This window comes from Athene noctua, chromosome 2 (assembly GCF_965140245.1).
Source record: "Athene noctua chromosome 2, bAthNoc1.hap1.1, whole genome shotgun sequence".
Classification (NCBI taxonomy): Eukaryota; Metazoa; Chordata; class Aves; order Strigiformes; family Strigidae; genus Athene; species Athene noctua.
Window position 1 is genome coordinate 102,393,170 of NC_134038.1, and position 26,654 is coordinate 102,419,823.

Consider the following 26,654-nt stretch of genomic DNA (forward strand, 5'->3'; position numbering starts at 1 on the left):
GAACAATTCCAATCCAGAACACAAAGTGAAAGTTGAAACTATGTAATTTTTGGTGAAGCTTATGCAATGTACTACGTTTAACATATATGTACACTGGCTTCAACATTCTGCTGATGCTACACTGATACATAATATATTGACTGGTAATGCTGTTACCCATCGGCAGCCAAAAAACCCAGGCTGGGTCAGTGGGAAGCCTCTGTGCAGACTAGGGTTTAAGTTAAGCAGTTCACAAAATGAACTCTGACTTTAATTAAAGCACCCAGAACCACAAATATTGCTTCCATTGTCTGGACAAAATTCAGCTTCAGCAAGGCATGAATGGAAGAAAACAGTAGCAAGGTAAAGGCTTTTATGAAGAACAGAATGACTCTCATTAAAATCAGCACACAATAATGCCTTGTGAGGATCAGTCTCCCAATATTTTTCTGGCTGCCACCACCCTTCAGGGGATGACTTTCACAGCCTGACTGCAGAGTTTCATCTCAGGACACTTGCCAGCTTCTAAGCTGGAAAAAAAAAATAGTGTTTTGTCACAGTTATTGTTGCTGGGAGTGGGAAGTATTTAATTTCCAATACCTTGTTTTGCATAACTTTGTGCTGTAAAGGATCACTACATCAGTATCATGAAATCACCGCAAGCACTTTTTAATAAAACTGCTCCTATGGCTCTTTACTGTGTAAAATGAAGAGTAACAGCATGCAGAAGAAAAATGAAGTTTTTTGTTTGAAGAGGTACATGTGAGCACAAAGAGAAACAAATAGCTGACAACATGGAAACAATTAAAACCCCAAAGGAAAGCATCTGTGCAAGTACCTGAAAGTGTAGTTTCCAGGAACAAGGTTAGCCAAGTGCAAGACAGGTGTGTCAGCAGATGCCTTCTGCTCTCGCAAAGGACCTTTAATTTCCTCCCAGTGGTAACTTACTATCTTTACATCATCCACACTTTCTACATTAATTAAAGAAATACATATCAGTTTCTTGTAGCAATTGCTGGAATGATTACTAAAGTCTTTCATGCGCTGATCCCTAACTGGTTTTCTACAATTATCTTTTCAAGCATATTTGAATAGGGTTCATGTACCATAGCTGTTAAACCACAGATTCCAAGTTATATTTGGTATGGTTTATCTAAACAAACAAAAAATTCTTCATGCACACACACAAATAAAAATTAGTCTCAAATTCTGCACATTCCAACATGTCCTCAGTAATTATGAATATAATTACGACAGCCCATCATACCTATGTGACAGCTCTCTACCATGACCCCAGCTGTACTGGCATGGAGCCTTTTGGGCAGGAAGAGAAGAAGAAGCTATAAGAATAGCTGCTGTTTGGATGCACCAGTCTCCAACACACTGCATCTCAATCCCCAAGTGGAAGGCTGCACTTTAGCACTTTTTTAATTTAGTTAAATAATTTATAACTGGACTCAAATGCCTGAAATATATCATGAATCGGGGAACTTATGAGTAGAGTGAGAAGAGGGAATTTCATTTGTAACTGACAAACCATAATGTTGTAACTGGATATTAAAAGTACAGGATATAAGCACAGGATGGTCCAGTACATACGACTGCCATCAATGAAGGTAGAAGTTGTAGGCAAAGAAACTTCTTGTACTTTGGGTGAAGCAACAGCAACAGGCGGCTGGTTAACTCTGATTGCTGTGAGAAAGATGGAGAAAAAAAAAAACCAAAAGTAGAAAAAGCCCAGGCAAAATGAATCTGTTAAGTCCACAGATCAATAGTCTTCAGTGATTTGAATCTAGGATTGACTGCTTTGCAGCAATCGCTATTCTTTTTGTACAAGGGAGAGAAAAGGTTACTGAAGAGCAGTGCACTGACGCAGCAGTCTTCCGCTGCAGGCACTTCTAACTGGTGTAATTTAGATCAGACCTGTGGGCTGTAATTGGCAGTTACAGCCAGTTCAACACCTGATTGCTGCTCCTAGCTGTACAGGAGACAGGGACCACAAAGGGTGGCATGATGCTGTCTCAAGCCTTGCCTGAGGAGGGTACAAGACCAGAGAGCACTTAAATACAGTGAGCAAGATCCTTAACTCTACTTCCCCAAAATGCTTTATAGACACCAAGACATGAAACATCTCTGCATGACTGGATTACCAGGTGTCCTTGACAGACAGTAATTGACAGATTATTAGATAAGCATGTTGTACAACTACTTGAAGAAATTAATTTCAATCTTTTAGCCAACTTATTTACCTGGTTTGACTGTGACATTTACAAAACCTTCACCAAAGGCATTTTCACCAGAAACCATCACTTTGAAGGCATAAAGTCCCACTGATAACTGAGACAAATAGAACAAATCCAGTTACATGTTGAATTACACAAAAGCAGTATGCAAAAATATGCTAATCATTGTCAACAGAGAAAAATCTGGGTATCTGAAACCTAGAGCTCCTTTTATAAACACATACACAAACGGCCACTAGTTGCTGTCCAGAAGTGGGGAGCACAAAGCAAACACTTAAGAATTTTTACTCTATATTAGAAAATTATTAGAGCACTCTTAAAAAGATAAAATCTGGTACAGATTTGGGAACACATGCATGTGAAGAGACTCTGGCAGTCAGTCAAACTCCTTGGATCAAGGTGCCCTTCCCCACAAGTTAGATTCCTGTGAAAGGACCACACAAACACAATGAGCCTGAGCTGACAGCACACTTACATGAGAGAGCTTCAAGGTCTGGCTGTGCCTGCGCTCCATTTCACCACCATAGTCATCAGGGTGGCTGATTAAGCTCCACTCATAGGTGTAGGCTGTTTCTAGGAGCAGTAACACAGCATTAAGAGTAATCAGCTTTGCCTTCAAGATAAGCCCAAGAAACTAAAAAAATCAAGCTCACCATCCATCAGACAAAATGCCACAGTAGGAAATCATGACCGCTACCATTTAAGCCTCCAAAATGAAGCAGTATAAATACATGTTAAACTTCCACAATGTGTTGTAACTTGGTAAAGCAGCAAGGATGTAACAGACTTCATAAATAACTGACTTTATGAAAAACAGCTTCACATGAAGCAAATGTGTTTTACATAGCTACCTATGAAACATGTATTTTTTGCCGCTGCAGTTCGGAAGCTGGTAGTTTTAAGGTTTGTTTCATACAGAACATACTTTCCCTTCTCATGCTTTACAGCAACATGCTATAACCTGGGCCACATCATCTTCTGATAGAAACTACAGGATTTCTATTGAACCATCTGGCTAAGGAGTTCATGTTCTGAAAATAGAAGTAATTTTATCTCTAAAATCCAAAGGAGGAAATCCTCTCTGCATTTGGAGCCCCAAAAAAGGTAGCAGTAGATGAGAAAGATGGTTTTATCCTGAGGTGAGGATGTTCACATAGCTCAGGACTTGTCTGCATTTACAGGTTGGTAGCATGTTCATCATCTTGTATGCCAAGGCCATTCAACTCACCTGTAGGTGGTGGTGGGACAACAAAAGCATTCAGTTCAACCTCATTTTTGGGTAGCATCACTTGTATGTTATCTCCAGCAGACACAATAAGTTCTTTTACTGTATCTAAGATAAAATGAGTACATTATGTTTCAACAGATGGGATGGATATAAATTTAGTATCTTCAAATATTATTTGTAATGGATTAAGTTGACAAACACTCTACACTGAATAGGCAAGGATAAATAAAAAAATACTCCTCAACACATAATCAAATAATAATCTATTGTAATATTGACTATGGCTCCTTCACCTTTTACTTCTTCCCCAAATATGAAGTGTCATTTCCCCTACTGCTGTTTCAGAAAAAAGCATTCTGATTATTCCTGTATATCACAGATAACATTGCTCATCATAAAGAATTATGCCTTTTTCTTAGTAGATGGACAGCAGCACAGGAATTTAAAAATATACAACTACAGAAGACAAAAAAGCCATCTGCACCAAAACAAGCCTCATTAAATAAAGTAATACAGTCCATACTAGAACTGTAATATCATGCCTTCTTTTACCAAGAAGCACTACTTCTATGTTTGTGTGGCACTTGAGACATGCCTCAATATCCAGCCCAGTGTCCCTTTTAAAAATTCCACTTGTATAGCAGGACAAAGGTGTTAGTTTGTAGCTTGAACTGCACATTCAATCTACGTGCCATCCAGGAACACCCTTCCAGTTCTCATTTGTGAAAACTCTCCTCTTCCAAAGATGCCAAAGTCCACAAATCCAGCCCCCAACAGAAACATACCAAAGCACAACTTCAGGAAAGGTTCCTGTAGACCTACATTTCAAAGGTCTTAAAAGTCTTCCTTTTAATACTGGGAACACACAAAACAAAGATTCTCCAAAAGCAACATTCACTAATATCTAAATGTAGAGTTTACAAACTGAGTAAATGAGCAAGAGGCTACTCAGCAGTGGCAGCTGACAGGTCTGAAAATTAAGTGAGAGGGCCACATTGACAACACACTTCCTGTCACTGCTACTTAAATGCACCTGAAGCTTCATAATTGCTCATGGGAGTTGCCCTTGACACCAGTGGAGCAGAGGTCTGTACTCTGACCTTGAAATGCTGGGGTTTCAACCCCAAGCCCCAAATTAAGGTTGACACATGGGTGATTCCCACAGCCCTTCACAAGGGGGGATGAGTTTGCCTTTAGGCTTCCCTCCAGGGTGCAGCCAGCCTTGCAGGGAGAGCCATTGGGTAAATGAGCCCCAGGTGTCTGCATTAACTAAGCAAAGGTCAGGTGTCCCACTTAGGGATAAAAGCTGGGACCACCTGCAGGCAGGGGCAGTGTCTGTCTGTGAGGTGGATGCACTTTGCAGAGTTCCCTGTTGGGGAAGGACCTCCCGCCTCCCTGGGACTGGGCTCCAGTCAGGTCTGGCCTTTGTAAATGCGGGCTGTGTAGAGATTCAGTATGTGGCTTCCTTGGTCTTATGTATTTGGTTTGTTGACTCTGTTGTCTCCTGTCCCTTCTATGGGAGACTGCATTTCATGGTTTATTCCCCCCATTGTTGGTTGTGCGGTGGTGTTGTTGGGGTCAGTGGGATTGATGTCGATTATGTATAATCTAATTGACTTGTTTGTACCCCCAGTGCTCACCCATGTACTGACCCTTGTGTATCAAATACAATTTGGTTATTGGTTCATCTTTATGCTGGCTGTGTCCTTTATGCTAGGCCTAATAATTGGCAAAACAGACCTCCACATGGGATGAGAATAAAATGGCTAGATGAGGGGGGTGACCAAAGGAGAGAAAGAGGGATTGTCTTCAAGACTTCCAAGACAGTAGGGCTGAGAACACACAAACTTGAGGCAATCCCTGCACAAAGCAGTACTTATGGTGAGATTCATCACAACCTTCCCTTCAGCTTCTTCTTCCAAGCTCTTTTTTGAGTCCTCTTCAACCTCCTCCTGTGAAGGAGGAGGAGGAGCTGCCTAGTCAACACTCAATGGTACTGATGATCCATTGCTTTGGATAGGGATCTCTTGTAGCTCATCACTTCCTGTTATCTCCTACCACTACCCTGGCTGGCAGGTTGCAGTTTGGCAGAGGGTGTGAAGAATGTCCCAAACCTGACTTGTTCTCCCAGAAAGCAAGGAACTTGGCACTCTGTATCTCCCAGTACATCAGGAATGCAGAACAACATACCTTTGTGCTTCTCTGCTTCTTGCAGCCCCTCTAACCCTCTGTCAGGGCGCACAGGGAGGCAGAAAACTCAGCAGGAGATGGGAGATACTTTAACATACACACAGAATTTAACATAACTACAGAGGACATAGTGGTTAAACATGTCTTTTTCAAAATAAAAACTTTTGCTCTGCAGCTGGAATTCTGATAAACTTCCTCACAGCTTTGAAATTTGAACAAAACTCTTTCTCCCCAGGATGAAGAGACCATGTTCTTCCCTACCAAGACCTGGGCTTCCTCAGGTCCCATTTATGTTGCCGCATGATATCAGACAACTATATATAGTGGGAACTCCACTTAAGTTTCTGAGAGGGAGCAATGTTCTGAAGAGTCAGAGAAAAATAACAGTATGGCTGGAAGAGACTTCTGAAGCTTCAGAAAGCCACAGGTATTCTCACCAAGTATAAAAATTAACCCATGTAGAAAAGGCTCTTAGTTTCTGCTTTTAATTTGCTTTGTTTGCTTAAGCTACAATTTCCCATTAATGATGGACTTGGTTAGAGTTTTGCCTCAGAAGTAACTGGCTAAGGGGTCTGGAATTTGTAGTGTTACTCTAGGTCTACAGGTTTTAAATGGGATGATGTTACATTTAGATAAAGAGCGAGCTCATAACTAACAACAGACTGGAACCCTGACAGTCGTAAAGCCAGTCCCACCTGCTGTCCAACCTGCAGGTACCCCTCAGATCTCCAACTATGTTGAAACATTACCTGCTTCAGCAGCAGTAGCAGGTGGTGTGAACTGCTGCATGGGCTCAGATGGCACAGCATTAGTGGGAAGTAGCATGACCCCACTTTCAGTGACATTCTCTGGGGCCACTGTGGGAGTCTGGGTTTTCTCTGACACACCTTGGGAGAAATCCAGTTTGTCTGAAGAAGTGGAAGGTGTAGAAGCCTAAAAAATGAATTATAGGGAAAGAGGTGTTATAAGCAAGCCATTTTCTACGTTTCCAGATTTAGAGGTATGCTGTTTTTTAAATAGCATGTAGGGTGAGCCTACTGATTTATGTTACTAAAAGGTTTTATACATATACATAGTATCAATCAAAGGACTGTTTTTTTTCCCCCCTCATCAGGCTTCGTAAGAAATGCGAATCATTTTCCAAGTTTCAGATGGAGAACAGTGTAGGCTACAATCATCAAAATGAGGTAACTGGGAATACAACTAAAGCTACAAGTTCTGAAAATAATAAAGAACTGTAGAACAGGTCTAAATATAGTCATAAACCTTTAAAAGTCAATGACAAAGTCTGTGTGGTAAGTACATGTCTTCATGCTGTATACACACAAACATAACGGAATCCTTGCCTCTTACTGTATCTGCTCCGACCAGGACCTGTTCATGCCTTATTTCTTCACCACTAATAAAATGCCCTAAATCTCCCTAATTCACAAGCAGTAGCATTCTTCTTATTGACCCACCTTGTTAGTAAATCAGGACTACAGTAAAGGATATGGCATGTTTTGCAGGAATAACTCAGCACTGTGTTAGCTCTGCCCATCACTTTGCCCCTCTCTCTCAGGCCCTATCACCTTTCAACAACACATTAGTCTCAATAGGCAAATAGTTCTTCCTTACGCTTTCAAGACTTATTTCTGACCTAACATGTAGAGAAAACCATTTTGACAATTATGGCTACTGTGTATGGCACATGAAGATATAACATGCTGCTATTATTTGTACATAATCTATTAACTGATGAACAGGATTATGAAGGTTGGCAAAATGCACATTCTTATCACTGAATGCCTGAGGTGGGAAGAGACCTCTGGAGATAGCCTAGTCCAACCCCCCTCCTCAAAGCAGGGTCAACTACAGCAGGCTGTTAGGACCGTGTCCCGTCAGGTTTTGAATACCTCCAAGGACAGAGAATCCACATCACCTCTGGAAAACATGTTCCAGTGCTTGACCATCCTCACAGGAAAAAAGAAAAATATTTCTTTGTTGTTGTTTAACTAGAACTCCTTGTATTTCAGTTTGTCTTGTCCTGTCACTAGACAGCACTGAAAGTAGGCTGGCTCCATCCTCTTCACTCCTGCCATAGTTATTTATATACATTGGTAAGATCCTCCTGAACCCTCTCTGCTCAAGGCTGAACAGTCACAGTTCTCAGCTTCTCTTTCTATTTCAGGTGTTCCATTTTGAATCTGCAATCTGTTGCCTCCCTAGGAAAACAGAGCAGCTCTGCCTTGGATGCGGACAGGAAGAAAAGCCCCCTGTGCATTTGGGAAAGTGAAACCAATGCCAGGGACCGTTGCTTCCCAGCCTGCAAGGAAACAGAGCATGGAAGTCATTTGCAACTCTACCTCTGCCTTCAACAAGGACAGAGAGAAAAGATCCCTGTGCAGCTGGGACAATGTGAGGATGCTGAAGACCACACTAAGAGCTGCACCTCCAGATGGGTCCGTAACACAGACAACGCAAGTACCTTTGGGGCCACATCTCCAGCTCTGCTCAAGATAAAGATGGTGAGATGGTCTCTCTGAGCAGCTGGGACACTGACAGCAGAATCACAGACTGCAGCTCCCCCCCAAGGTAGTGCCTTCAGCATGTCAACCTTAGGCTCTCAGCAAGAATCTCAACCTTGACAACATTAACATGCACACAGAGAACCTCAAGACCGTCTTGCCTCACACCTTGACAAAAGGTGTTTCCTCGAGACAGCTCTCCTTTACATTCTCACTCCATCCTGCATCTTTGAAAAAGATCATCTTTACCACACTTCGGCAAACCAAAGTGTTTCTTTGCCTTGCAAAGTTGAGGGAAGTGTACTTTTCTGAGCTTCTGAGCCTTCTGTTGATTGACAGCCAGCTGAACATGAGCCAGCAGTGTGCCCAGGGGGCCAAGAAAGCCAATAACATCCTGGCTTGTGTCAGCAATAGTGTGGCCAGCAGGGACAGGGAAGGGATCTTGCCCCTGTACTCGGCACTGGTGAGGCCGCCCCTCGATTCCTGTGTTCAGTTTTGGGCCCCTCACTACAAAAAGGACATTGAATGACTCGAGCGTGTCCAGAGAAGGGCAACGGAGCTGGTGCAGGGTCTGGAGCACAGGTCGTACGGGGAGCGGCTGAGGGAACTGGGGGTGTTTAGTCTGGAGAAGAGGAGGCTGAGGGGAGACCTCATCGCCCTCTACAGCTCCCTGAAAGGAGGTTGCAGAGAGCTGGGGATGAGCCTCTTTAACCAAGTAATAAGTGACAGGAGAAGAGGGAATGGCCTCAAGTTGTGCCCGGGAAAGTTTAGACTGGATATTAGGAAGCATTTCTTTCCAGAAGGGGTTGTTAGGCATTGGAATGGGCTTCCCAGGGAAATGGTGGAGTCCCCATCCCTGGAGGTGTTTAAGAGTAAGGTTGACTTAGTGCTGAGGGATGTGGTGTAGTTGGGAACTGTCAGTGCTAGGTTAACGGTTGGACTGGGTGATCTTCAAGGTCCTTTCCAACCTAGCTGATTCTGTGATTCCTCTGGCTTTCCTCCTCTCCTCGCCCTTTGCCAATCTATCAGCTGAGAAGCAGCCATCCTGGCTTTGTAGGACAAATAGGGACAAAGTCATCTTAAACATACCTCTCCCAGGACACTTTCTTCTGCAATGGCACCAAACATCTCTTCAGCCAGCAAGCCTAGGCAAGACTGCAGTCAAAAGAGGTGCCCTGTGACACTGCCATGTCTGAAGTGGTGTCACAGCTGAAAAGATAGCTTAAACTAAGAACGTTAGGAGGCAGCAGATAATTGGGGCAGGGGTAATATCAGAAATTGAGCTCTCACGCAGAAACTATTACTGAGAGAGACACTGGAACAGATGTGGAGGGCAAGATTAACCTAAGCTCCACCTTACAAACTAAAAGGAAAGAAAAGAAAGACTCTTTCTGAGTGTAAGTAGGGTAAGTGGTTCTGTTGGTATGGGCTTTGTGGTTTTATTGTTTTCTTTTACCCATGTGTACAACTGCTACTGCTTGTTACAAAATAAACACACCAATCATGAGGGGCTATGTCCTTCAGTTCTCGGGTTTGACTTGAGTGCAAATCTCCTGAGAATTCCAACAGGAAATAACAACATCCCCGTAATCCAAAAGGAAAAAAATAGTTATGCAGTTCCCTGGGGAAGCTCAAAGTTACAGTGCAGGCAACAGCATCATGACAAGGGGATCCTTCATCACTTCTGGTCCCTGGCTGACTCCATAGATTGGGTGCTTTATTTTCCCCTCATGAATAGGAAGGACAAGCCCAACCATGTTGCCCTGTTCCATCCTGATTCTCCAGGCAACCCACATTTGCCCCTCAAGGAAGCATCTTCCTCAAGCACTCCTGAAGACAACTGATCAGGACTCTGGTGAGTCAAGAGCTGCTAAGTGTTACGTTTTATACAACTGCTTCCCCAGCAGTGTGTCCTCCATGTCCCTCTGCACAAATGACTACTACATAACTGCAGTACCATTTGCTCTCATTTTTCTGGAAAACGTCATGGTGAGCAATTCTGTCAGCAGCAAAACTGCTCTGTCACTGGTCTGCTGCTTCTCTGCATTCAGTTATTTGTCTAATGATTTCAAGCAAGTATGACCTCTACTAATTGCGTAGTTGGGGATCTGCAAAAGACCAAACTGTCATATTGTACGATATGAAGCACAGACTTAAAGAAATAAATATTTTTGACAGGTAAATCTAAATAACAAAACATCTTTCAGGTGTCTTATACATTCCCTAGGGATCAAGTCAATGCATTTTTAACCAAACAGGACTGTTCAGCATCTGCAGGCCTCAAAACTGAAACGAAGCTGAAGTAAGGTATGAGAATCTCTGATATTACACTTCATTCCAACTCTGAAGGCATATCAATCAGACATTGGAACTACATATATTCTGTCAGCCATCTTAAGCTTTCTCAGGTAGAGCTTTATGCATTTTGACTGCACCATTATTCCTGCAAATGCAATGAACTCAAGAATCAAGTCAGGCCTAACCTAATAAATAAATGTTTGAAACACTGCATCAACACAGCAGTAGCTGGAATCTGCCTAAGACCTGAAAAATCTCACCTTGCTAAACAGATCAGCAGTTAACTGGAAATTTTAAAAAGACAACTAATACTTCACAGGTATCTTACTTCAAGGATGGGCAGCACTGCAGATTTCTGTCTTGGGAAGCCTGACAGCATTTACTCTGCGTAGATTTCTAAATCCATTCGTGTTATTGAGCTTCTACAGGGAGACAGTCTAGAAGGTCACTCTGAACTCTGATGTAAACCCAAAAGCCAAGTTACTCAGTTAAGTGACAAACCCCATATACTCTATCCCAAGTCACATACAGAAACCCCCTACACCTGACTGCATTTATGGCAAAGATGGTCCTGGGGCACAGACTCCAGAAACCTGCATTTGGCTGGTCTTAGTTTAAAAATCTCTCTCCAGATCCTTCCCCAAAGAACACAGCACCTGAGGACACTGCATCCTGCCGACTAGTGTGAAGGGAGCGAACCACATTTTTGCCACCTTGTTCTGTCTTGCTTGTATAAACAGCTTTGTCTGGAAGCTGCAGAAGGGAGTGCATCAGCATGGATCCAGGAAGAGAGCTACAGAACTGCTGTGGCAGAATTAAGCGGAGGACAGAAAAATATTGTATAACAAGCAATAAACAGAGGGTATTTCATTAAAGTGATTAGCAAAAAGAGTTTTAAGACCTTCAACTTTTCATAACGTATACAAAAATACCACAGTTTGAGAGGTAGTTTGGATCATATACCAGGGAGAAAACTACTTGGAGACATCTCGACATTTTTAATTCAGTATAAAAACTTAGTATTTCCTTAAAAAAAATAATTTGGTTTCCAAAGAAGCATTTTTTCACAAGGAAACACAAATATGTGCCTGAACAATCCATATGAGATTTGATTAAAACATCTGCTTGTTGGAGAGAGACACATAAGAAGGAAATGTGATCACCAGAATTTACCATAAGCAGCATCTTTTCCACTACAGTCACAAGTGTTGTTTCCAAACCAGAAAAACTTGAAGCCAAGCCAGAAGTTTGTGTTAGGCATAACCAGTAGGGTTTGGGTGGCAGGGGACTGAAATGCTAAGGCTTGGACAACTGGCCCAAGCCAGAGCTGACCTATAGATGAATCCTGTATATTTTATAACTGATAACCATTGTGCTAGTAGGTATTATACTAAGTTATAACAATGCACTTATGCTGATGTAAAAAGTGCTAAAGCTTTGAAATACTGAAGCCTGAACAACAGGCCCCAGACCGAAGCTGCTAACTTAGTCTATAAGCATTAACAAAGTATGTAAACTCGCTAGTGAAAGATGCAGCTTAGACAAAATAGAATCAGTAGTGAGGAGAGAATGTATCCAACTTCCCTTGTTTAGCCTTGTTCAAGGCCTAGAACCCAGGTATTTGGCCTTGTTAGAAACTCCCTTGGTTTCCCCCCCCCGGGAGCCCTGGCCAGGCTCTGGGTAAAATAAAACAGGAGAATTAAACCAGAAATTCTCCGCTCAAAACAAAGGTGCCAGCTATTCTGGCTTGTCGATCTCTGGTATATAAGGCTGGGCCCGTTTGCAGTGACTTTGGAAGTCTCACATATGGGGTGGACGCACCCATCAGGATTTCCCACTTGCCAGGACAGGCTCTCCAAACCCTCGCTGTAACCGGGGCTGCCCAGCGACAGCGGATCTGGATGATGATAATATATGCAAGTGGTGATGTATTTTTCTTAATCTCCATTCTCTCTCTCGTGTAGTAATGATTTAATGCATTACCCTGTTTTTTCCTGTTTGCTGCTTTAAGAGCACTATTCTGCTTTTTCTTACTGCATGTTTTCTGTATTACACTGTTATCACTAGTAAAATACGCCTGCTCTTTTCACTCTGGTGTCTGAGTTTAACTGGTATCCTTAATCAGCAGAACAGGGACTGGCTGCAGGAGTCACCCCTGTGGTCCCAGACAGTTTGGCAATGGATGGAAACAAGCCACCACGCATCAACACTAGAACCACTCAGACATAGTTAAGAAAAGGCAATAGTCACTGGGAGCAGGGGGACACAGGAAGAGGTGTGGGGGTGTGAACAACAGGAGACATGAGAGGGAATATGTGGAAAGACTGGTGACACCTTCTTGGAAGGAGGCACTTCACAACACCTCCCAGGGGACTGAGGCCCACAGAGAAGCCCACGCCAGAGCAGAGGGAACAAGTAAGAAGGAACAAACAGTGGTAGAAAAGAGAAAGAAGCAACAAGTGACAAAAAGGAAACTGCCATGCACTGACCCCAACCTCCTGTGCCACCTTTTACTTCACCAAAGGGAAGAGAAGGGAAGTAAGGACTAGGAAGGGCAGAGGAGATGTGCCCAGACTGAAGCTGAACCTGGGGAAGGCCAGAGAAAGGTGTTTACCAAAACTGCTCATCATCTTCGTTTCTCTACAAATGTCTAAATTCAAAGGATTCCCATTTGGGAAACAAAGGCTGCAGAGGCTTTAGCAGTTTCTCAAAACCTCCTTCTTCTCCAGGTTCTTAACCTTTCTCTACATTAATAGAGAGCTTTTACAATACATTTCAGGACCTGCTTTCAATGTTATCCCATTAAACCTCTACAGCTCTACTAACAGAGCACCACCAGATCATCTAACTACAGTTGTCTTATTGGGTCTTCAAAATCACTACCAGCCTGGGCTAGAGACTGACCCAGTTTTAGAGATTCATCCCTTCTACACTGAAAGAAGCAAGCTCATCCCTCTGCCTTTCCACAGGAACTTCAATGGCTGTGCTAGCATAATGTTAGCATAAAACCACACAAGAATGCCTCCTCCATGTCCCAGTGAAGAAACAGGTTTCTTTCCATTTCACTTTGTAATAAACTCCCATCCACACAGGCAGTACATGAAGACAAAGCAAAATCTTCCTATTTTGGCTAGGGTAGCAATATCAACATAGAGATTTACAAAGTAGGCTTGGCCATATCTATCATTACCACTGCAAGATGTGAAATCTCAACTTTCATAAAGCTGTATTCACATGATCCCTTAGAGATGGGGAACAAATTTGCTCAGCTTTGTTTGCCACACGCTTTAGGTGAACTCAAAGTTGTCAATCCGCTTGCAGAAGCGGTACCCACTTTTCAACCTGCAACAGCACTTCACCTGTTATCAAATGTTCTTCCATACACGTGGAGCCAAGTTCTAATCTCTTCTCACTCATGCCAATACACTCCAGACCAACTTGGTCAATCATAAAAGTCACAGGCTATCTTGAGCCTGGAGAAGGTGATCCTTGAAAAGCAACCTGCTCTCATGGTCCCCACTTATCTCCAGGACAGTCTCCCTTGGGATTCTTCCAGGCAGATCCCACAACAGGCCAAAGGCTGCTCTCCTGAAGCCCATGGGTGTGACCCTGCTTTCTGATTTATTCCTGCCCCTCTCAGGAGCCTGAACTCTGCCACCTCATGGCCACATCCCTGACCAATCCCTCCTTGCCTGCAAGGGTGAGGTCCAGCAGAACCTCTCTCCTTGTCAGCTCCACAGTTACCTCTGACAGCTTGAATTTATCATCGACACATTGCAAAAACTTCCTGCATTGCTTATGCCCTGCTCTCTTGCCCTTCCCCCACCCCATAGGTATTGGGGTGGCTTAAATCCCCCATAAGGGCCATGGGCTGTGAATATGAGGCTCCTCCCAGTTGCCTGAAGGTTTCTTCTACTTCTTCCTAACCAGGCAATCTGGAGCAGACATGCACCCTAACATTGCCCACAACAACTGGCCTGCCAGCCCTGACCCATATAAACTCTCGACTATAGTGCTCATTGCCATCTCTAGACAGAGCTCCTAGGTCTCCCCCTAGCACTTGCCGAGATGGTGCATCACCCTCCATGATCATGAGCCAGTTACGACAAAAACCCAAAGCACCCTTTGATCAAGAACAGCTGGTAGAGCTTGTGGGAAACTGCTAGAGGTCCCAGTCTTTCCTAGCTGTCCTTTCCCAGCTGCAGCAACCACTCATGTTCCACACAGCACTCCCACAGGCCCCTCAAGAATCCCAGAAGTTCTCAGAATATCTAGAAAAATCTCAAAGCAGAGCCCAGAAACTGCCACACCTCTAGGCTGCAATGGCATCCAAGTTACAATCTAACTTAAGGCTTGCTGTCATCCACTCATACTTCCGCTGTATCAGTCATCCCCTCCAAGAACCTCAGTTGTCACAGATTTCATGCAATCTTCTTATTTACATGTATTTTCCTTCCCTACAGTAATGGCAATAACTTACCATTTTTACAGCAAGAGATAGGTAGTTGTTGATTAAGCTGTTGGAACTTAGAGCAACCCAGCTAACATTGCTTAATTTCCTCTTCCCTCTAGCAGGGATGCGTGACAAACCCAGAAAATGTGGACTTTACAGTCTGTTTCAGCTTTCCAACTGATCCCACCTTGTTCTTAAGGAACCGGAGTCCCTTTAGTCCCAACAAATCAAACTGGTTGGCATAGAGAACGGGTGCATCTTACTTAAGTATCTAAATTAGGTTTTAAGTATTTAACTTATTTTTCTTATTGCCAGACTCAAGAAAAGGTTTCTGAGAACAAAAACACCTTCTCTCTACTTTATCCTGTCATACTTTGTGGTCCAAAACTGCTAATGTCCCTCCTTGTGTACCTTGCCTCTTTAAAAGCACTACAAAAGGTATTTGCTCAGCACCATTACATCTGTAACATCACTATGCATTAGTAACATGAAACCCATACAACATGCTTAATTTTATTGATGGAGGAACTTACATTTACTGGTCTTGGCCATTGGATACTAGAGGGTCCACCAGTATTGCTCAGCTAACTTCTGAGTTATACCTGTAATACTATTATACCAGGTCCAAGCCCATTCATCTGTATGCTTAAAAGGAAACCCCACAGTGTCCCAAAAGGAGTTCTGCTCCTTATTATCTGATAGAAAAGAGTCCTTCAGCAATTTATCTGCCTATTGACAATCCTGTCCCCTTCAGCCTTTTCTACGCTGTAACAGGACTATAAGTCATCTGAACATTAGGGTTACATTACAAAGCAATAATTTGTTTTGAAAACCAAAACAATTGCAAAGTGTCCTCACCATACTCTGCCTGCTTCCTGAGTAGCAAACATACCTCTTTTTGCAAAGCATCATCAGGTTGTGCAAGAAGTTGAACAGCTGCTTCACTTTCAGATGTCTTCCCAGGGAATGGTGTCATCTCCAGGAGAGATGACAACCTCTCTGTGGAGTGTTCAGTGACAGAGTTCAGTTCAGAGCTGTTTTTATTCAGAAGACTTTCTACCTTCCCAAACTTCTCTTTCTTTTCAGAAAAGTCTTCTTGGTTATCTCCATCATCACCCACAGAAGAGTTGAAGCTGTTTTCACCTGCCACCATCAGGCCCCAGTCAGCATAATCCGTGCTCTCCTTCTGCTCATGTTTGATGCTCACCTGAAAGGGGTCCTGCTCCAACTCTTTATAATCATCAATGTATTCTGGTATCTCCTCAAGGCTGGGATCTTTGCCAAGCAGAGACAGCTCCTTCAGGCTACTCACTTCCTCAGACGGTTCATTCTGGAGTCCCACAGAGTGGACCATGCTTGGGATCACTTGCCCAAATCCCAGCAGTGAGGCTGGCCTCTGAGAAGGCCTCAACACAAAAGTAAGATAGGACTTCACAGTTTCAATTTTTTTAGGTTCACAATTCTCTTTGTGTTGGCAGTTCACGATGTAACAGCGTCGTTCAAACATCCAGGACAAGTCACAACCAGAGAGGTCACAACATGCTGCGATGCAGTCGGACACTGACATAGCATGAGGAACTCGCATAATTTTAGTGGTTTCTAAGTTGGGAGATATTACTGCACCTGGGTATGTGGCTCCTTCTCTGCACTGCTCACAACTGGAACCTGAAACAACACCACCAACATAAGGCACAACACTACAACCAAGCCATAATATAGTTTATTGTGACCAAAAATGGCTTATTACAGGAGACAAGATAAAGGCAGGTGGTACCCTGCTTAAATAATCTCATCTCCTTTCACTAAGTGTCACCACTACTTTTTTTCAGCACATCCCTTTGCAATAATATTTGTAGTTTGGAGGATTTTTCAGTGTAGGATCTTGGTATGTTTTGCAAAATACCTCTTACTCCCTTGCTACATATACAAATACATAGAGATCTTAAAACCAAGAACAGAGCAGGGAACACAAACAATAATCATGAGGTACCTCCATTACACCCACCATATAGTGACCAAAACATGTTTTAAACTCAAATAAGATGCTGTAACATGTCACTGTTTCATTTGAGGGAGAAGGCAGCAAAAATATATGCAGAAGAAACATTTGCTACTTGAACTTCATGAAGAGTCTCTCACACCAACGTAACTGCTGGGCTTAATACAAAAACTGGATTAAATTCTCAAACTTTGCTGCTTTACCTACTAGTTCATGTGAAACCCCAAGAGCTGCTCCAGTAGGAAGCATCTTTCTTTCCTTTGCAGTGAAGTTGTAATCTTTTAGTATGACATCAGAATTACTTTCATAGAACATCACTGAGTGTGAAGCGTTCAAATCAAGCATGAATCCACTGTGTATCTCAAGTCAATTTTAAACATCTTTTGTAGGTATTTTTTTCCTGGTTATAGCTGCTCTTCAGAATTCCACTATACAAAAATGCAACTTCACAGAATTGTCTAGGTTGGAAAAGACCTTGAAGATCATCTAGTCCAACCGTTAACCTAGCACTGACAGTTCCCAACTACACCAGATCCCTCAGTGCTAAGTCGACTCAACTCTTAAACACCTCCAGGGATGGGGACTCCACCACCTGGGCAGCCCACTCCAATGCCTAACAACCCGTTCTGTAAAGAAATGCTTCCTAATATCCAGTCTAAACCTTCCCTGGTGCAACTTGAGGCCATTACCTCTTGTTCTATCGCTTATTACTTGGTTAAAGAGACTCATACCCAGCTCTCTGCAACCTTTCATGTAGTTGTAGAGGGCAAAGAGGTCTCCCCTCAGCCTCCTCTTCTTCAGAAAAATCTGATCATGCTTCAGAAAACGCTGAGTAAAATCAGGACATTCTTCTTAATGTGGTTTTCAACTAGACTTGCTAACTCAACCAATGAAAACAAGATGTCACTACTGTGGAGCTAACACAATAATGGAAGACAAAGTTGACTCTGCCTGCTTTGCACATCTTTAACAGGTGAATTCTGGCAGCACAAATCTCATTATTCACAATAGTATATAGCAGGAGAAAAAGGCAGCTTAACCAATGGATTCCAGCTCAAATCTGTTGAGCTAATGGGCAGGAAAAATTAAATCAAGGGGTAGGAATAGGCTGGCAATAGGAGTTAGATCTGGTCATGACCTAGAGCCTAGGAGATGCAGAGATTCTTCTATGCATGTAGTGTGTCCAGCCACCGCACTACAGCTCTCACCACATCTTCTGGGCTGAACTGCAGGACACTCCTTCACCACACATGATCTGAACAAAGCTACTGAAATACCTGTGGGGCATCATACTGCCCGGAATGAATGTACAGCTTGCAAAGTAGGTTAAGTTCAATGCAAAAAAATCAAACCAAAAAACTGCACCACAAACTGAGGTATAGAGAGGACAAGACTTCATGGTTTTGCAGAGCTGGCTATTTGGGGTGAGGAAAAGCATGAAACAATTTTTGAAAAACACCAATGACTTGCAAATAGATACAGCTGAATAGGAAGCTGACAAAAAGGATAAACAGCTTCAAGTACCATTTTTCTGACTCCGGCTACTCCTTCACACTGAGCTGGGATGCTGTTTGCTCTTCCACTTTATACTTTCAGTAAAAAAAATTATCCAGAGGGACATGAATTTAAACCAACCCGTCCTGTTTTAACATAGCCCAGACATGAAGTATCTTTATCCGTATCCAGGAGATGCTCAGAATTCGTGCATTTATTTTTCTTTCACATTGTATATAAATATTTCATCTACATTCCCTTTCACCTCCAAGAACATAATGCCCTGGCAGAGACTCTGAATTGTCATCACAAGTCTTTCCTTTAAGTTGTCTGCACAACTTAGGACAGAGGAGCCACAGAGCTCTGGGTTAAAATGAAATATAGGAGTCAGGCAGCCCATTTAACCATTCTGTTATTTTTCAACCCATAATAATTTAATCCTCCAGATCAGAGAGATGAGAAACAGGCCTTTAATAGGTTAAAACAGAAACATGACTCTGTGGATGTGCAATATTAGGTCAGTAACAACTCATTACAATTAAGACTTTAGGAACAGCACTATGAAGGTGGGTCAAAAAAACTCCTTTGTAGGCCATCTTCACCACTTCCTTTCTCTAACTCATCCCTGAGGGAGAAAGTGACCAACCTGTTAAAATAAATTTGAAAGTTTCATCATTTATTTGTTCAGAAAAGAACAACCAATAATTTTTGTCTTGGACACAGACTTACACAACTGGAATCCAAAGCTCTAACCTGAGGCCAGACTCCAAGCCCTCACTCAGCCTGGTCAAACAAAGCTTCAAAGCTCACTCTGCCACTTGGTTTAATACATCAACTATCACATCACAGAATCAACCTCCCACAAAATTAATGGTGTTTCATTAGCCACAGAGAGAAACAAGTCCAGCATACTCCTAAAATAATGCATGACTTTGAAACTAAATCTCCCAAGCAAGCATCCTAACCACAGGCCTTAGCTACCCCCTTTTTCAAATGTCAGAAGGTCTTGGTTTCATCCCAGTAAAGAATGGAAAATATATTAAGCTTCAGACTTTCCGTGTAATGGAAAAATTATTTCCCTGGCAACTCTAATTTATATCTAACAGTGTAATCCAAATATCAAAGTAATAAAAATTTCATCTCTTGCTTCAGCTAGTCACATTCAAGTTAAATGCTAGAAGCAGGTGGGCAAGAATGAATTTAGCAAACTATTTCAGCTTGGCACCAGACATGTCCATTAACTGTCTTCAGATGAAAAATATGTAATACCTACTTAGAGTGAACTTAATCTGAGCTCCAAATTCAGATTCCATTTCACCTGATCCAATCTCCAGTCTGCAATGGGCTCAAGTAAGAGTTAGTGAGGTCTCTTACTTACAGAAAATTTACTGAAAGTGTACCACATAAAAGGTCACGTAGTAACTTCTGTAGAGGTTAAACCATTACCTGCTGTCCGAGGTCATAGCACAGCTGTTTTCCTTTAGTTAAGTGGTCAGAAATTAAAGCACAGTTCTACTCTGACCAGTAATGGCAAAAAATAGCATCATGCAATTCTATTAATTGTTTAGAAGTACTCATTCAGGTTACCAACAGAAAGACTGCTTCCCTTCATTACAAGTCCTGAAAGCCTTCTGGTGCCTGAGCCATCAATAGCAAAGTGTTCCCCTTCCTTTTAGCTGTACCTTGTTAGGTCTGCAGTAGGACAACACTGACATATCCAGAGACATAATCAGGCAAGTTGGTTACACTAAAAAATAAAACAACATACCTCCCACCAAAACGCTAACAAGCGGTCACACTGTGGAATATAGCTTCATTTTAAAGAGATTCCTTCCTTCAGTGAGGAAACATCCACACCCTTCTTTGAGCTGCATGCTACCACTCTTTCACATCTAAGTGCAGGAGTCCACTAATGTCAAGAGCCCAGCAGGAACACAGCTGTTCCTCCATCACGGCTGGCTGGAGACCTTTCCTCAACCTGACATGGAGACCAGCTGCAAAACCCGACAGATGCTCGCTCCCCTCTCTGGCAGGCTCACACAACCATGAGCACTTGAATGACTTGGAGGCAAATATTCTTCAGTCAGTAAGTAGCAAACTGTGACAGTGTACTAACACCGGGCTCATTATGGCTAATTACCCCAGTCTGAAACCCTGCAAGGACAGAACTATCCACTTGTGGGCTCACCTATTTGTTCTCCCTAGCAGCAAGCAGTACAAGAAGCAGAAAGAAGAGGCAAGGAGGAATGTGCAACAGAGAAAAGCAGCTCAGATTCAGACCCTGCACCAAGAAAAGTCACATTTGACCAGAATCTTCTCCCATTACCTTCTTGCTGGCAGCAGAGCACCGAGAGCTCACATGGCACACTATTCTCACAGCCCAAAAGCCTCTGAACTGCATGAGCGTGGAACATCCTACAGCAGTTTCCTACAGGAAGAGCAGGACTGTTTCTGGTTTTTTGACACCTGCTCCCTCCACTCTCTTTAAGCTAACTAGTTCCATTCTATTTTTAGGGTTAATTATTTTTTTATCTATCCAAGTAACCTCATTTTGGTGAATTTTGAGAGGAAAAATGCTGCATCAGTAAGAAATAAGTTTTTATTTTTCCTACCACCATAACAACACATTGAAACAATTTTGATAAGGTTCTGGAAGCAAAAATATCTTTTTTTTTAATTGAAGTCATCTAAGAGAACTTGAATTCCAATTTTAAAGTTAGAGCAATTTCCACAGCAAAGTTATAAACCACCTAAAAAGCACGCTTTATATCATAAATGCTGAAAAAGGCTTATACTCCAGCAGCTTTAAAGTAAGGGCCTATAGAAAACACTGTTCTGGAAACCAGAAAAGCCATTATTACTGAGAGCCATCAATATCTGAGATGTCACTGCATCAGTTCCTCTAGCAACAGCTAACATCTCTGTGCACTGTGAACATGTTGTCACTCTTTTTCTACAGGCTGCTTTCAGGTTACTTGGTGCTTCCCCTCCCTTTCCCTGAAGTCTTACAGGTCTTTAAACAGGGATACATCTGTGATACCAAAGGGCTCTTTTGGGCCCCAGTAAGGGGGCTGACTGCACATTAAGCACTGCAAAGGAGAAGGAGAACAAATAGACAAAAAAAATGCACAGTTACATAAAAGAAAATTCTCCACACAAAGCTAGAGCCAGTATTCTAGTTACATCTACAACAATGAGCTGCAAAGCTTTTGTGGCTATTACAGCAGCCTTCATGAAGTTTATCATTCACTTCTCATTTCCAGGATCTGTCAAAGCTCTCTAATTAGTTCGATGGGCCTGATGGTCCTCTCCAAGTATTGTTTTCATTACATGAATTATCATCAACCCTGTCACTGAAAAATCAACTAAATGCTATTCAGAGAAGAACAAAAATAAAACCTCAAAACCAAAATCCACACACCTAAAGAACACTTCTCCCTTGCCCCTTCCCCTCCCTCCCCCTTTTTTTTTTTTAATCAGGCTGTGGATATGCTGACAATCCAAATGTGCCTAAACCACAGACCAGATCTGGCCTGTTGAATGAATTCATCCAACCCACAGCTCATTCTCCCTTTAATACACACATGATCATCTAAGCACACTAAATCACTCAACAGACAGCTCCTCCATCCCACCAATTACACTGGATATTTGTAGTGGGAGACTACAAGGGGGTATGCATGGCTACAGCCATTACATCCCTCCATGAGAAAACACCAGACCACTTTCAACAGAGGCCTGGACAACGTGAATTAACCTGGCATACTGCATAACTCACTAATCTCAAGAGGTCGTAATCAGGCACTACACCATCTTGCCTCTCTGGAAAGACATGTGTGAACCAGAACACATTCCTAGAACACTTAGCCATGGCAGTATAAGTTAACAAAAAATGCACTGCAACCCCAGGCTAGTGGCTCCACTGCCATTCCAAAGGTACACTTACATCTTAAAGTGTCCTTTGACACTCCTGACCTGTGTTTCATGTGTTAGATAAAAATGCAAATTAAATAGGTATAAATGGGAAGAAAAGGGTATCAATCTTATTCTTCACAGTCCAAGACCAGCAGTAATGAATTGTGTTGAAAATTGATGGTTTGTAATGTATTTATAAACACCCTCCTCTGGAGTGAAGAAAAAGATACTAGTGATGATTAGCAAAGACTCTGTGAGGTCATGCAATCAATGGCTGGGCGGCATGGAATTAAAAACAGGAGGCTAAACTGCACAACACCTATGACTGCAATTACCTGCCAACCCACCTTCACATTTTTATTGGAGTGGCTAAACTCAGAACAAAGAACCACAATACCAAACACACAGTATGAGAAAACTGAGAGTCAGCCACGAAAATGCTATTATATTTGCAGAAATGCATTCCAATAGCAGTATTTGCAAGGTCTGCCTCAAAATTTAGATTAGAATATGCCTGCTCAAGACAAGAGCTAGACTGAATTGATTCCAAGGTGTTGGGATTCCCTGTTGAAAAGTAAACTGTTGCTTCTGTGGTGGAAAGCAATGTCTTCTATCTCTCATAGGAAAAAAAAAAGTTAGATACATTATCATAAAAACTATTGATTTTTCTTAGCAGCCAGAATAATTTACATCTATTTCAATATAAACTGATTTCATCAATGAATAGATATAAGCTAGTGAAATGAGACTGACATCATAAGGAATGCCTGTGTGGAGAAATTAGGAGCTGTATCCACAGATTTGGAAAGTCAATCATCCAAACTGCATGAGACGCTGAGTGACAGAGGCATGGTACACGGCACCCACTAATAGCTACTGCAACATACAGCTCAAGCCTCCCGAGAGGCACAAACATCAGTCATGGGTAGATAACCGTATCCATTAGGTGATCTGCCTACTGTTCTGGCTTTGTTTTTCATTGTATTCAGTTTATGTTGCAAGGTTTTGGTAGTCAGGGGGTGGGGGCAAATTGACTGCAGGGGTGGCTTCTGTGAAAAGCTGCTCCCATGTAAGACTGAGCCAGTTTCAAGAACCACCCACTGCTGGCCAAGGCCGAGCACATCAGCAACACTGGTAGCACCCCTGTGATAACATATTTAAGAAAGGGTAAAAGCCACTGCACAACAGCAGCAGTCAGGAGACAGGAGTGAGAATATGAGAGAAACAACCCTGCAGACCCCAAGGTCAGTGAAGAAGGAAGGGGAGGAGGTGCTCCAGGCACCAGAGCAGATATTCCCCTGCAGCCCATGGAGAAAACCATGGTGAAAAAGGTTGCCCCTCTGCAGCCCATGGAGGTTAACGGTGGAGCAGATCACACGGTGGGGGGAGGACCCCATGCTGGAGCAGGTGGATGCTGAAGGAAGCTGTGACCCCATGGAGAGCCTGCACTAGAGCAGCCTCCTGTCAGGAACTGCAGCCCTGTGGAGAGGAGCCCATGCAGAAGCACGTTTTCTGGCAGGACCTGTGACCCCACAGGGTATCCGTGCTGGATTAGTCCATTCCTGAAGGATTACACCCTGTAGAAACAACCTGTGCTGAAGCAGTTTTTTGAAGAACTAGAGCCCATGGGAAAGGACCCACAGAGAAGTTTGTGGGAGGGACCCCACCCTGGAGCATGGGAAGAGTGTGAGGAGGAAGGAGTAGCAGAGACAAAGCACGATGAACTGATTGCAGCCCTCATTTCCCATCTGCCTGAGCTGCTCAGGGGAAGGAGTTAAGATAAGTTGTGAGTGAAGTTGAGCCTGGGAATAAAGGAGAGGTGGGAGGAAGGCGTTTTTAAATTTTTTCTTACTTCACATTATCTTACTCTGAGTAACTCGCAATAAATTCAACTTCCCTATATCAAGTCTGGTTTGCTCTTGACCGTAACTGTTATGTGATTTCCCTGTCCTGATATCAACCTATAAGCTTTTAATCATGTTTTTCCTCTCCTGTCTCGTTGAGAAGAGGAAGTGATAGAATGACTTGCTAGGTACCTGGTGGCCAGCCAAGGTCAACCCACATTCATGAAAAATAGTCAAACACTAATTAGCCAAAAGCCACCATGCACAAAAAAAACCCCATTAATTGTCATCTAAACAGGAGAGAGCAGCCCACTTCAAATTATTTTGACAAACCAGAGCATATTCTTCAGCATCCCTCCAAAGATATCCACTAATGAGCCCATTTATTCTCTCAATGATGCAATGTCAAGCCCTTCTTATATTAAGTCAGCCTTCTCATTATCTTTAGTTAAAAGAAGTGGTAAGAAAACTTCTCTTTTTATAGAAAAAGTAGCCTTTAGAAGCCTAAGCTCATGCACTGAAAAAAACCTGCAGAATGAACATCTCACAACTTCCCAAGCCCGAGTCAATTCACCTTAAGGCTTGAGCAAAAACAAAGTCCTTTTGACTTAAAGGTGATCATCCACTGAGGTATTTCAGCAAACATATCCTGGAAAGCAGCAAGTACCTTCCAGTTTAGTTAGAGTTAATATTAACTGGATGGAAAATACTGCAAATTATTGAGATGGAAATAAATAAATACTAAAATAATGTGATACTGGAATGTATTAGCCCCTAAACACTGTGTGCTGGTACCTGAGATAGAGAGAGGCTTGGAATACAGCCAGTAATCTCAGTGTAATGGTCTTGTTCTCAGATAAATCAAGAGAGCATATCAAAATTGCAATTAAAAAATGAAAACAAGACTTTCTATATGCATGTGGAGGATATTCTAGTCTCTAACAATTAACAGTATTGTCAAAAGCATAAAACTGGACATTCTCTACAGTCAAAATTCAGTATTTACTGCACAGTATTGCCTTCTATTGAAGCTGTTGTTTTTTCTAAAGATACTGGCATAGACCCTACAGCAGGTACTCAGTGTCCCACAGGAGAGCGTTTTTATTTATTTACAAAAGGCACTGTTTATTACAGCAATGAAAAACTCAGCTCCATGTTCTTCTCAAAAAGTTTGGCGCTATGAGATCCTCAATCCAGCTACAAGCACAGTTGTACTTAACACCTATCCCCCCCATCCAACATTTCCAAATTCAGTAGTCAATTCAAGCCTTAGCACATTAGCAAGGCTCTCCCTCATGAAACAGCCCATCCCACTTATACTACAGGAGATGAGAGCCAGGTAACTGACCATTATTTTCCCAATTCCTGCTAATGCAGGTACTGACAGTATTTCCACAGCCAGAATTCAAACCTGTCTTTTAAAGAAATAAACCCCATGTTTGCATACATTGTTCTGTAGTTGCCATGTCAAAATTAACTGTGCCAGATTAAGTCTCCCTATGACACAGAGCCAGTATTAAGAATTACTATCATTCTTCATCCGCCTGATTATGGAAATAATTTACCCATCTCTGTGGCTGAAGCAGAAACTTAGCACTGTCCTGTGGTCTTTGAAAGGAAATACATATCTGTAGAGTGGATAATGAAGTGAGAGATGTAAACGAGCATTTATGCTGCTCGTAAATCACCAATCCTATGATACTTCAGAAGAAAAAATGTATCTTAGAACACAAGCAATTCATCATTCTTAAACTGTTGTCCTGCAAGAGAAAGAAAACTCTTTGAACTCTCCCACTACACCCTCCTGCCCCATGCAATTCCCCTAAAACAGCCCTACTGAAACAGGCTCCAAACAGCTACTCACAACTGCCTGCCTCCCTTGCAATCAACTGCCAGTTATGAAGCTGTACTTTACAAGACCTTTTGCACTGAGGAGTCACAAGATTTCCCAGCTCTTGCCTTATTCATATTTCATTCACACATGCATACACACTCCCAGAAGCATTTACTTCACTCATCCTGTGTGACTCAGACAAGAAGTAAACTCCTACCTGTTATTGCCCATAGTAACAGGCAGAGAACACCGAGTCCAAATGCCATGCTGCACCAGGAGGGCAGTGACAACTGCTGTTCCAGCCAGCTGCAGGGAAATTATATGTCTTAATGTCGTTTTCCTCTAATCCTGTTTAGTAGCCTGCTGTGGCCATGAAGCACTGCAACAGACAGCATAGGAAAAAATAGGTCAGATAGGAGAGCATCAATTAGAACGTTACAGTAAAAGCCAATAGACAGGTTAAATGCAGGCTTCATTATTACTTCCCAACTTCTTAATGGATGACATATCAGGCAAGCTGAAGATATATATAGAACAAATTACCTACTTGAAAATCTCACTCTCCAGAGATGTAGAAGCATCCCAGAAAGATTTGCATGCTTGGGCTCCTGTCCCTCAAAACCCACAGATTCTGTCTGCAGTTATCCAGACCCCAGTTTTGCTCTGACTT

General features: G+C 42.5%; 1 protein-coding gene across 2 annotated transcripts in view; it reads right to left on the minus strand.

Moving 5' to 3' along the window:
• KIAA0319 (KIAA0319 ortholog) overlaps positions 1-26,654 on the minus strand; it is a 64,314-nt gene that overhangs the window by 24,649 nt on the left and 13,011 nt on the right. The window contains exons 2-9 of one of the 2 annotated variants that reach the window (XM_074899755.1): positions 26,202-26,363; positions 15,791-16,563; positions 6,390-6,573; positions 3,451-3,555; positions 2,698-2,795; positions 2,229-2,316; positions 1,579-1,671; positions 818-950 (exon numbers count right to left, since the gene is read on the minus strand). In XM_074899755.1, coding sequence (XP_074755856.1) covers positions 818-950; positions 1,579-1,671; positions 2,229-2,316; positions 2,698-2,795; positions 3,451-3,555; positions 6,390-6,573; positions 15,791-16,563; positions 26,202-26,250 — 1,523 coding nt within the window. In that variant the 5' untranslated portion in view covers positions 26,251-26,363. Of the gene's footprint in view, positions 1-817; positions 951-1,578; positions 1,672-2,228; positions 2,317-2,697; positions 2,796-3,450; positions 3,556-6,389; positions 6,574-15,790; positions 16,564-26,201; positions 26,364-26,654 lie in introns of those variants that run through there. The other variant, XM_074899756.1, reaches the window with a different exon arrangement.